The 12,594-nt window shown below is 42.2% G+C and overlaps 1 protein-coding gene across 4 annotated transcripts in view; it reads left to right on the top strand.

Annotated features, from left to right (window-relative positions):
- The window catches only part of gpat3 (glycerol-3-phosphate acyltransferase 3), a 64,642-nt gene that overhangs the window by 31,019 nt on the left and 21,029 nt on the right, over positions 1 to 12,594 (top strand). For all 4 annotated transcript variants that reach the window (XM_060851555.1, XM_060851556.1, XM_060851557.1 and 1 more), the window contains exon 7: positions 10,194 to 10,287. In XM_060851555.1, the coding sequence (XP_060707538.1) occupies positions 10,194 to 10,287 (94 nt within the window). The remainder of the gene's footprint in view (positions 1 to 10,193; positions 10,288 to 12,594) is intronic.

Below are 12,594 nucleotides of genomic sequence, written 5' to 3'. Positions count from 1 at the left end.
TGTCTACACGGGTTTCCTCTAGGTGGTCCGGTTTCCTTCCACAGTCCGAAGTTTTGCAGGCTGGGTGAATTCACCTTTGGAAATGCAGGGTTAGAGCGACAAGGTCGTGGGGGTGTGGGTCTACTGGCATGCTCTTTGGAGGGTTGGTTAGGACTTGATGGTCTGAATGGCCTCTTTCCACACTGTAGGAATTCCACGAATTTCTGATGATTCCAATTGAATTCAACTTCCACCCTCTGCCATGGTGGGATTCAAACCCATGTCCTCAGAACATTAACCTGGGGCTTTGGACTACTTGTCCAGTGAAATTACCGCTACACCACTGCCTCCAGCCAAATCTGTTGAACATATAATCTTTACTTTTAATGAAGAATATTTTATTGCTCTTCTGTCCTTTGAATTTGAACACTCTACAATTTAATTTGATGGAGCCTCAGGTTAACTAACAATGTTTCATTGCATGTCCTGAAACAGGCTCGCTACCACAGCCACATTTGCTTCAGCACTGTCCCCATGACTTGTCCTGCCTGCCTATCTTCTTTTCCACCTATCCACTCCACTCTCCTCTCTGACCTATCACCTTCATCCCACCCCCATCCACCCATTGTACCCTTTGCTACCTTTCCCCCACCCTCCTCCCTGACCTATCACCTTCATCCCCACCCCCACTCACCTATTGTACTCTATGCTACTTTCTCCCCACTCCCACCCTTCTCTTATTTATCTCTCCACCTTCAGGCTCTCTGCCTGTATTCCTGATGAAGGGCTTTTGCCCGAAAGGTCGATTTTCCTGCTTCTCAGATGCTGCCTGAACTGCTGTGTTTTCCAGCACCACTAATCCAGAATCTGGTTTCCAGCATCTGCAGCCATTGTTTTTACTACAATAAAGCTCTTGTATTTCAGTATATAGTGTGAGTTTATTCAGATTACACAGCATGGTCCTGTTAGCAATTGTGGACGTTTTGATTCTTATCTGGCCTTGATTCTCCTCCGGGTTTTAAACAGTTCAAATGAATCCTGGGATCACAAGAATAAAATGTCTTAAAGTTCTTCACTGGAGATTAGTGCTGGACCGTCTAAGTAGATATTAGAGCCAGTGACCAAAACTTTGGTCAAAAAGAGAGGAGTAAAGGAAGGTCTTAAAGGAGAGTGAGAGATATGGAGATGGAAATCAAGGATGGGAATTTCAGAGCTGAGGTAATCAAAGGCATTTGTACCAGTTTTGGATTAAAGGTTAAATGTGAGGCAAGAGACCAAATTTGGAGAAGTGTATAGAAAGCCATGGGGATGGAATGAGGTGTGACTAAGGAAGGATTTGACAAGAATGTTGAGAATTTTAAAATTTTACGTTTTACTTAATCAGGAGTGGTGGGTGAATGGGACTTGGTGCAAATGAGGATATGGTTAGCAGGGTTTGGATAAGCATGAAGTATACAAAATGGAAAGCATTGGTGTGGTTGGGGCTGGAGGCAAAAAAGGCTTGAATGAGGGTTTCAGCAGCAGAACTGTAGAAGGGTTCAGGCAGACAGAGTGAATGTGCCCTCACTCAGTTGTGTAGACCTATAGACATGAGAGAAGTATTGAGGTAGAGAAAGGCTGGCTTCATGCTGGAATGAGGTAGGGTGAATTTTTTTTCTCTACGCTGTTTGAATTAATGAAACACACATCACTTCCTAATTACAGAATATAATTTATTTCAAGTATATCTCTCAGCACAGTGCAGGTATTTTATCTTATGTGCCTTTTTTCCCATTATAGTTGCCTATTTTAGATTATATTAGGTTTTATAACTTAACTCTTTCAAAACTCATTGTAGACATGTGTGGAAGGTGATCTGGTAAATTTCAGTGGGGGAGATAGTTTAGCTCTGCAAGTTCAAAGAAATAAGCAACAATGATTTTCAGCTCATGCAAGATCAGTGAAGTAATTGTGAATATTAAAAAGATAGATTTGCATTAATGTGGCCACTTTCCAGTCCATTTTTGTGCTCTTATTCCCATGGGTTTTGTTTTGGAATTCGGTTAGCTCAGTTGGCTGGATGGCTGGTTTGCGATGTAGTATAACATCAGTAGCATGGGTTCAAATTCCAGGCTGCCTGAGGTTACCATGAAAGCCTGTACTCCTCAACCTTTCTGTTTGCTTGAGTTGTGGTGAGCCTCCTTAAGTTAAACCACCATCAGTCATTTCTCTTTCACGAGAGAACAGTTTTCTAGGACAATGGTGACTTTACTTTAGGTTTAACTTATTTTTTCATTTCAATTCCGTCCCCTTTTTGACTTGTTCACATTTTTAAATACTTCTTTTCATCTTGAATGATCTACCTTCCCTACCATTTTCTAATTTTGAAATTTGTTCTTAAATATTTTGCTCTTTTCCAGTTCCCCATCACTACCAGGCTCCAGACAATCTCAGGGTTCAAACATTGAGAAAAATCACTTTCAAAAGAACACAATGTGACACTTAACTTCACTGCCAATCAATAAACAGAGTCATGAGCCCTGGGGCTTGTCTTAAGTGTAGCTTTAGGTTTTTAGCAAGGTGACCTCCTGGTCTTTCTTTACATAATTGTGGGTGAAGCATACCTTTGAAATAGAGTGATAATGGTCTATAGCATGTGAATAGACCATTTGGCCCATCGAGGTAAAAACAAGGACTGCAGATGCTGGCCCATTGGGCCCGTGCCAGTATATAATACCTGTGAGTGTGCAAATATATAACAGGATAATTTTAGACTGGGTTGATCAAACATCCTTGTTTTGCCAAAACACTCCAGAGTTATGTTTGCACCTCATTGTGTCCTGATAACTGTGCCCCAAATGGTTCAAATGTCCTTTGGTTCAGATTTCCTGTTATTTTACAGACTGGAATGAGTTTGAACTGAATTTAGCATTCTGCTTGCAACCTTGATCTGTCATTTTGCCCCACACCACAACATTGCATTTCTGGGTAACTTTTAAAGCACTTGTAAGGTGGGGCGAAAATATGTGGCAGGAAGTCCGTGCCTGATTGGCCAGATTATCTGCAAGACATATCAGGGAATCATGTTTGAAAAGAGAAGAAAGAGCATCAGTTTATGGAATATTGGACTTGTTTCAGTTTGTACAAGGGTTCAAAGGGAGGAAGTGCTGTTCCTGAGGAGCTGAAAAGAGAAATTTGTATGTGTATGAGGAAACATTAATTAGTTCAGGGTATCACGATTTTCACTTCCATATTTGGAGATGCCAGTGTTGGACTGGGGTGTATAAAGTTAAAAATCACACAACACCAGGTTATAGTCCAACAGGTTTAATTGGAAGCACACTAGCTTTTAGAGTGACACTGCCACATCAGGTGATAGTGGAGGGCTCGATCGTAACACAGAATTTATAGCAAAAATTTACAGTGTGATGTGACTGAAATTATACATTGAAAAATTGATTGTCTGTTATCATCTGTGAGAATACAGTGATAGTTTCACTTCTTTCATGTGTAAATCACAAAACCTTTTTTTTAAAAAGTTGCATTCTCGGGTTAACTGTTAACAATGGTGATAGCTAGACAAAATGTTGAAGGTGTTGGCCCCCTGTGTTCTCTGTCTATGCCATGATGTTTAGATTGATTCTAATCTAAAAAGTGAGATAACAGAGTTTTACATAAATTCATGCAGTTTTTGAGCTCAGAGTTCTACATGAATGCATGCAGTTTTTGAGCAAAGTACAATGTAACCCTGCAAGTACAAATTCACCCCACAAAATATATGTGTGCATGTGGGTCTTTGTCTGTGTGTGTGTGTGTGTGTGTGTGTGTGTGTGTGTGTGTGTGTGTGTGTGTGTGTGTGTGTGTGTGTGTCTGTCTGTCTGTCTGTCTGTCTGTCTGTCTGGGTTGGGGGTTGTGAGAGTGAGAAAGTGTGTGTGTGTGTAGTGAGTGCAGAGTGTCTTAAGTCTGTGAGAGGGTGCATATGTGAGTGTGGGAGTGTGTGTGTCTGTAAGGGTGTGTGCGGGTGTCTGTGTTCACGTCTGTGTGTCCGTGTGTATAGGAGTGTGTGTGTGTGTGTGTGTGTGTGTGTGTGTGTGTGTGTGTGTGTGTGTGTGTGTGTGTGTGTGTGTGTGTGTATGTATAGTGCAATGATGGTCATCTGTAATGTGACATGAACCGAAGATCCTGTTTGAGGCCCTCCCTGTGGGTACCGAACTTAGCTATCAGCCTCTGCTCGGCCACTTTTCTCTGCTGCCTGTCCTGAAGTCCACCTTAGAGGATTGGCATTCTCACCAGTAATAGCAAAGCCCACCCTGGAACCACAGTAGACAACATTATCACTGCGGGGTAGTCTATTATCAACTTATCGGACCACACCCTCCGGCTGGAAGAGATTGAAGTCTTAGGTAGGGGGTCTCAACTTCTACCCCACCACCAAAATGGACCCGTTGGTTCTGGCAGCATGGAGGAGTTCATCAGACGAATGAGACTCCGGGAATTTTTTCAAGGTGCCAGAGCCCAGTGAGCCCACTGATGAACTGGAACAGTCATCACAGGGATCTGTAGAGGAGTGATCAAAGAAGGTGTCAACTTGGACCCCATCGGAGAGCTGCTGCCCTGGGCTTGACATATATGCTCAAACCATCAGGAAATATATAAATGCCAGATTCATCAGCCATACCCACAAGATAGAGCAAAACATCACCCGTTCATAACGCAATGCCATCCAGGCTCTCAAAACCAATCACAACATTGTCATCAAACCAGCAGATAAAGGAGGAGCCATTGTCATTCAGAATAGAACAGATTACTGCAAGGAAGTGTACTGACAACTGAACAACCAAGAACACTACAGCAACTACCAGCTGATCCAACCAAAGAACACACCAGTGAATTAAACACACTGATCAGAACTTTGGATCCAGTCCTTCAGAGTTCCCTATGTGCCGTCATCCCACGTACTTCTCGTGTAGGCAACGTCTACTGCCTTCCAAAGGTACACAAAGCCAACACACCGGGACGTCCCATTGCGTCGGGCAATGGGACCTTGTGTGAGAATCTCTCCAACTATGTGGAAGGCATCTTGAAACCTATTGTACAGAGGATCTCCAGCTTCCGTCGCGACACTATGGATTTCTTACAGAAACTCAGCACCCACGGACCAGTCGAACTGGGAACATTCCTTGTCACAATGGATGTTTCCGCACGCTACACCAGTATCCCCCACAAGGCTGGCATTGCGGTAACAGCCTCAGTATTCAACACCAACAACTGCCAATCTCCAAACACCATCATACAACTCATCTGCTTTATCCTTGATCACAATGTCTTCACCTTTGACAACCAGTTCTTCATCCAGACACACGGAACAGCCATGGGGACCAGGTTTGCACCCTAATATGCCACATTTCTATGCACCGGTTCAAACAAGACGACTTCTCTATGCAGGATCTCCAACCAACATTATACACCAGATACATTGACAACATTTTCTTCCGCTGGATCCATGGCGAGGAGTCACTGATAAAACTACACAGTGACATCAACAAGTTTTATCCCACCATCAAACTCACCATGGGCTACTCTCGACTATCTGTCTCATTCTCGGACACCTGCGTCTCCATCAAGGTAGGACACCTCAGCACCACACTCTACCTCAAACCCACAGACAACCTCACAATGCTACACTTCTCCAGCTTCCACCCAAAACATATTAAAACAGCCATTCCCTATGGACAAGCCCTATGCATACACTGGATCTGCTCAGATGAGGAGTAACGTGACGGACACCTGGAAGTACTCAAGGATGCCCTCACAAGAACGGGGTACAATGTTCAACTCATAGACCTCCAGTTCCGACGTGCCACAGCAAGGAACCATAATGACCTCCTCAGAAGACAGACACGTGCTGCACCTGACAGGGTACCCTTCGTTGTTCAGTATTTCCCAGGAGCTGAACATTATGCCATGTTCTTTGTGACCTGCAACACATTATCAGTGAGGATGAGCACCTCACCAAGACCTTCCCCACACCTCCACTACTTGCCTTTAAACAACCGCCAAACCTCAAACAGATCGTTCCTTGTAGCAAGCTGTCCAGCTCTCAGGACAACTCCATACAACCCTGTCATGGTAGGCACTGCAAGATGTGTCAGTGTGTGGACATAGATACCACCATTACGCGTGGGGACACCTCCCACCTTGTACATGGCAGGTACTCATGTGACTCAGCCAACGTTGTCTATCTTATACGTTGCAGGCAGGGATGCCCGGAGGCATGTTACATTGGGGAAACCAAGCAAAGGCTATGACAACGGATGAATGGGCGCTGCACAACAATCAACAGACAGGAGGGTTCCCTCCTAGTTGGGGAACACTTCAGTGGTCCAGGACATTCAGCCTCAGACCTTCGGGTGACCATCCTCCAAGATGGACTTCGGGACAGGCAGCAGAGAAAAGTGGCCAAGCAGAGGCTGATAGCTAAATTTGGTACATTGGGTTCATGTCACATTACAGGTGACCACCATTGCACTATACACACACACAGATACTCCTACACACACACACAGATACTCACACACACACACACACACACACACACACACACACACACTTACAGACACACACTTACAGACACACACACTCTCACATGCACCCCCTCACAGACTTAAGACACTCTGCACTCACTACACACACACATATATTTTGTGGGGTGAATTTGTACTTGCAGGGTTACATTGTACTTTGCTCAAAAACTGCATGCATTCATGTAGAACTCTGAGCTCAAAAACTGCATGAATTTATATAAAACTCCATTACATCACTTTTTAGATTAGCATAGACAGAGAGCACAGGGGGCCAACACCTTCAACATTTTGTCTAGCTATTACCATTGTTAACAGTTAACCCGAGAATGCAACCCTTTTTATATAAAAAAAGGTTTTGTGATTTACACATGAAAGAAGTGAAACTATCACTGTATTCTAACAGATGAAAGGCTTAACAGACAATCAATTTTTCAATGTATAATTTCAGTTACATCACACTGTAAATTTTTGCTATAAATTCTGTGTTACGATCGACCCCTCCACTATCACCTGATGAAGGAGCGTCGCTCCGAAAGCTAGTGTGCTTCCAATTAAACCTGTTGGACTATAACCTGGTGTTGTGTGATTTTTAACTTTGTTCACTTCTGTAGATCTGGCCACCCTACTTTTGATGCATCAGGGCTGGGCACTGGTATCAACACTAATAGAAAATGATTATGTTAACCTGGTACTATTTTAGACTGCAAAACCATTTTTCTTTAGGGTTTAGAAAGCGTTTTTTTCCCCATGATAGTTGATTTGCTTTTGGGAAATGAGCTGATTGAAACATTTATTTGTGTTTTTAAACCTATTTCCTTCCTGATAACTATTCATTCTCGTGTGCAGGGTCTGAACCGAGTTTCATTTCTCTATAATTTCTTCTTGTATTCTCTCTGCCTGACTGTGTAAAGAAACCAATCTAACTGCTGCTATAAATATTGAATGGACTTCAAAAGAAATGCATTTTTTTTTAAGTAAAGGGAGCTGAAAGTGGAATTGGAACAGAAATTGCCAGCTACCCAAATTCTAATAATACAGGTACCAGCAAATTGGTTTAAGGGAATATGACTTAGTTGCATTGTTAAACATCCAAAGATGGGGCTCTTTGTGCAAGTTGCACTGTGTGTGCCTCTCTCTATGTTTCTTCCTCCTCCTTTGCCCTCCCCCTCCTGCTTCCCCCTCCAACCTCTTTCCCCACCCCTCCCCATTCCCTTGTTTTAGTGTGCATGTGTCTTGCTTCGTTTTGAGTTGGCTTGGTTTCAGCTCGGCTTACTTCAACCTAACAGATTCTGAATAGTTTCTCTGTTTTCCTACACATTCCACCGAATTCCCAGTGAGATTTTCTTTGATTTAATCACACGAGAAACAACTGCCCATTTTATTCTATCCAGATTAAACAGTTTAAACCTGCTCCGAAGCAAGTGCTGTATATTCTGAAATGTGTGGGCTTTGTCTAGCCTTCATTTTCCATTTTAATTATTTTGAAGAGTTGGTGGATCTTTGAAGGTCAAAATTTCATCCAAATTATGACCGACTCTTCCACTTGAGCCAATTTGCCCAAACTCCCAATTTGACTGGAAAAGAGATGGGAAAAGTTGAATTGAACTTGGCATACAGTACGCTGCACATGGCGAGCATGTCCGTTCTTAGTATCAAGTCTGTATTTAGAGTATTGCTTCTGTCTGTGGCCTGTCTGTATTCATACAGCATCACATTGCCTCAAAAGAAATAGGACAGTGACGACTGGAGTGCAGAATGGCTATGGTTGCTGAACAAGCCATTTTGTGCCATTTTTTGGCATGATCTTGGTATATTTGTTTTGCAAGCTCTGGCCACTAGATAAGCAAGGACTGGAGAGAAACACTTTCCTGATCTCTGCTCATTCGTGTGATTTGACCGATTAGTCATACCAACGCATCTTCCCCCATGATAACATCCAGCAGCTTCTTAAAATGTTTCAAACTTTTTCCTCCATTGCTCAATCTGGACAACAGTCGAAATATTCGTAAGTATCTGGCTGCAGCTGTTCTGAAATCAGCTCCGAGTTAATGCTACGCCCCATTGTTTAACTCTCATGGTTTAGTTGGATTCACTTTGTAACTTGGAACAGATGGGAGGCAATGGATTTTATAGCCGTTGGACTAGTAATTCAGAAATCAAAGTAATGTTCTGGAGAATGGGTTAAAATCCCACCTTGGTTGTTAGTGAAATATACCTTTGACTAAATCTGGAATTGTAGTCTAATGATGACCATTAATCTAGTTCAATAATGTCCTAGGTGGAAGGAAATAGGCCATCATTAAGCTGGTCCAGCTGATATGTGACTCTACACCCACAGTAATGTAATTAACTCTTATGCCCTCTTCAGTGGCCTAGAACCACTAATAAATTTCAGAAAAGGAATGAGAGAGACCAGATGGACCACCTGACATTGATCAAGTACTGGAAGCAGGAATGGCAAACTCCAACCTGCAAAGCCCTCCTTATTGGAGGAACTAGTGACAAAATTGGGGGAGCTGTCTTTGACTAGTCAAGCAACAGACAAAGTCCTGTCTTCACATTGAGGATACCCTTTAGTGCTGCCATACAACACAATAACAATAAATTAGATAGCTTTTCAAACAGATCCATCCATTCAAGACTGGGAATGATGAGGGGCTTTGGGCCATTAGCAACAGAATTGTAATGTAGCATCATCTGTAATCTCATAGCCCAGCATGTCTACCATTATCATCTACCCTGGCTCAACAAAGAGTGCAGATGGGCATGCCAGCAGCAGCACCAGGCATACCTAAAAATGAGGTGTTAAACTGGTGAACCTGCAACACAGGATTACTTGCATGCCAATGTAGCACATTGTAGAGCTGAGCAATTCCATGGATCAACAGATCAGAATCCAACACTGCCGTCCTGCTACATCCAGCTATGAATGGTGATGGACAACTCATTGAAGGAGGAAGCTCCACAAATAGCTCCATCCTTAATAAAAGGCAGTGCAAAAACATTTGCAACAATTTTCGGTCAGATATGCTGAGTGAATAATCCATCTTGGCCTCCTCTAGAGATTCCCAGCATCACAGATGTACAGGTACATTTAAGGAAAGGTTAGATAAGCATATGCGGGAGAAGAGGGTAGAGACATATGCTGATTGAGTTAGATAGCAAAGATGGGTGTAGATTTGAGTGGGGCATAAATGTCAACACAAGCTGGTTGGTCTTGGTGACTTGTTTCAGTAGTGTACATGATATGTAAATGATAATGAGGGTATGCATGAACACTGCAGGTGTGTGCTTATTTGCACTAACTATTTCTTGGTGCCACTCTCTTCCTGGATGGTAAACAGCTGGCAGGTTGTTTACCTCCCTTCATGAGAAAAGAATTGGATTGCAGTACAAAAGGCAGTTTCAGTCTGGCTGTGGCCAGATCTGAACAAAGTTTAATCTCATCCATCTGGTTGGAGATGGTCTCCAAAGGTTGTCATAGTCTAGACTTGGTCAGAATCACAAGTGCTAACAGTTTTTTTTGTGTTTTGGTTAATATAGGGTATGGGCACCTTTCACCTTGATGTAGAATAAATCAAGGTATTGAAGGTTTAAGGGATTGTCACCTCTGATATTGGGCACTTTTTGAGTAATGCTTTGTAATTGCAGGGAAAACAAACCCAAGAGAGGAGGCATTTGTGTAGCCAACCACACGTCACCAATTGATGTCGTCATATTAGCCAATGATGGAGGCTACGCAATGGTGAGAGGGATAATGCTCCTGTAACTTGTCTATTTCTATATAAAAACAGCAAGAAATATGCATATTAAGAAGCCTCACACCAATGTATGAGTGTTTGAAATATTTGAATTCCCTGCTGAAGGCTACTTGGACAACTTATCCTTTTACAGAGATTGATTTGTCCCCATTTCTCTGTTGCATCTCTGTTCCTGTATGATCCTCTCTACTCTGTTTCTTGTATCCATTTTCATCTCTTCCTCCCCTTTCCTACCCACTTCTCTCACTCTTCTCCCATCGCTATTATCCAGTCTTTTCTCTCTTAGCTTTGATCTCCTTCATTAACGACTATTATTCCTCAGCCAAAAATAAAGGGAATGTCCTGAATTCTTCTCCAGTGAATTAAATTGTTTTGCTCCCACAATTGGATTTATGAAATGATTTGGGTGAAACAATTTCAATAAAACATTGGAACAACATCCAGCTCTCAAGCCTGTTCCACTATTCAATGAAATAATGGCTGATCTGAGACCTAATTCCATATGCCTTCCTTTGGCCAATATCCATTAAAAGGTTTTGCTTAACAAATTTGTCTCAGTCTGATTTAAGATTTAACAACTGATCCAGCATTCACTACCGTTTGTGGAAATGGATGTTCAAAACATCTACGACCCTTTGTGTGCAGAAGTTTCCCAACATCTCTGGCCCTAATTCTCAGACTGTGCCCCCTAGTTTTAGAATACCCATTTCAGATGTAAAATCACCATTATCCTATAGGACTGTTGATCTGCTGTCTTATTAGAGAGAGAGAGAGACAGAGACAGACGACTGATGGTGGTTTAACTTGAGGATTACCATGCCTCAGGCAAAGGGAGAGTTTGTGAAGGAGAGTCCTTTGTGGTAACCTGAGCTAGTTTAGGAATTGCACCCATGCTGTTAATGTAATTCTATATCACAAACCAGCCATCTAGCCAACTGACACTGGAGTGCTAAATTTTTATGGCTCAAAAACTTGAAATAACAGGTAAGTTTGAGTAAAGAGGAGCGCACTGAGCTAATGATGGAGTCACCATATTGTCTCTGTTTTCTGGTGATTATCCAGAGTAAGTAATATCCTTGCTTCAGGAACCATGTCCTTGATTGTGTGGAATATAGAACAGTACAGGCACTTTGGCCCTCACTGTTGTGCCAGCCTTTTATCCTAAGATCAGACTAACCTACATATCCTTCATTGTAGTATCTTCCATGTGCCCATCCAAGAGTTGCTTCAATGTCCATCCCTTGTATGCTCCATTAATGATTGCGTGGAATAAAACAAAATGTTGGAGAAACTCAGCAACTATGACAGCATCTCTGGAGAGAGAAACAGAGTTAACATTTTGTTTTGTATTATAGTTGGTGTATCTTATGTTTGGACAACATCCCTTTTAAAAATGTGTCATATGAACATTGGAGGGTCATCAGCTGGGTTTGTGGGTTTGTTCAAACTTGTTTGGGGTTCTTGGAATGCACAACTTTGGAATGAAGCCTCCATGTTGGGTTGCTGCAAATATTGAGTTAGTATGTTCTTTAGTTCTGACTGGAGCTTAGTTACTGCCCAGTACAAAATGCATTTCAAGCCCAATATGACTTCAGAACTGTTTTCATTTCAGATTTAAAGCATCTGCAGTATTTTGGTTTTATTATTAATAATTGTGTGTTTACATCAGAAGCCATGTGATCCTAATCTGCCCTATGATTGTTCAGTACAGTGGATGGGGCTATATAGTACTCTGGGTTCCAGTTGGCAGAATGGATGATAATTGCTTGCTTTCAACCAGTGGGTGGACTGTGTTTTCCAACTAACGTAAATGTCTACTCCCATCCACGATCAATACTATGTACACATATGGTTTTCTTCTGAAATTTGGTTGATGAGAAAACTACCATAGAGACAATATGCTGGAATAATTGGGCACACTGGTAACTAGATTTGAGTGATGGCTGCAGCAAAGTATACAGATGTCCCAGGAACAGATACAGAGCGTACTCTGCAACATCTGATAGTGTATGTCCTGCAATTTTATTTGAGAAAATATGGGCACACCAGCCAATGAGCCATTTACTGCTTCTAGATTCTTCCTTTAGTTTGAATATTTCAATCTGAGAATGCCACATAAACTGGAAAACATGGAAAACAAATGATTTGCAGATCACGTAATAATCATAGTTACCTGCTGCTGTTTCCTCCTTGCAAACATGGCTTGGTGATTCAATCCAACCCTGTCAACAGATAGCGTGATTTAAAACAACAGGCTTGACATAATAGTAACATAAGAACTAGGAGTAGGG

The sequence above is a fragment of the Hemiscyllium ocellatum genome, chromosome 36 (assembly GCF_020745735.1).
Source record: "Hemiscyllium ocellatum isolate sHemOce1 chromosome 36, sHemOce1.pat.X.cur, whole genome shotgun sequence".
Taxonomy (NCBI): domain Eukaryota; kingdom Metazoa; phylum Chordata; class Chondrichthyes; order Orectolobiformes; family Hemiscylliidae; genus Hemiscyllium; species Hemiscyllium ocellatum.
This window is presented reverse-complemented; position numbering and strand designations above follow the sequence as displayed.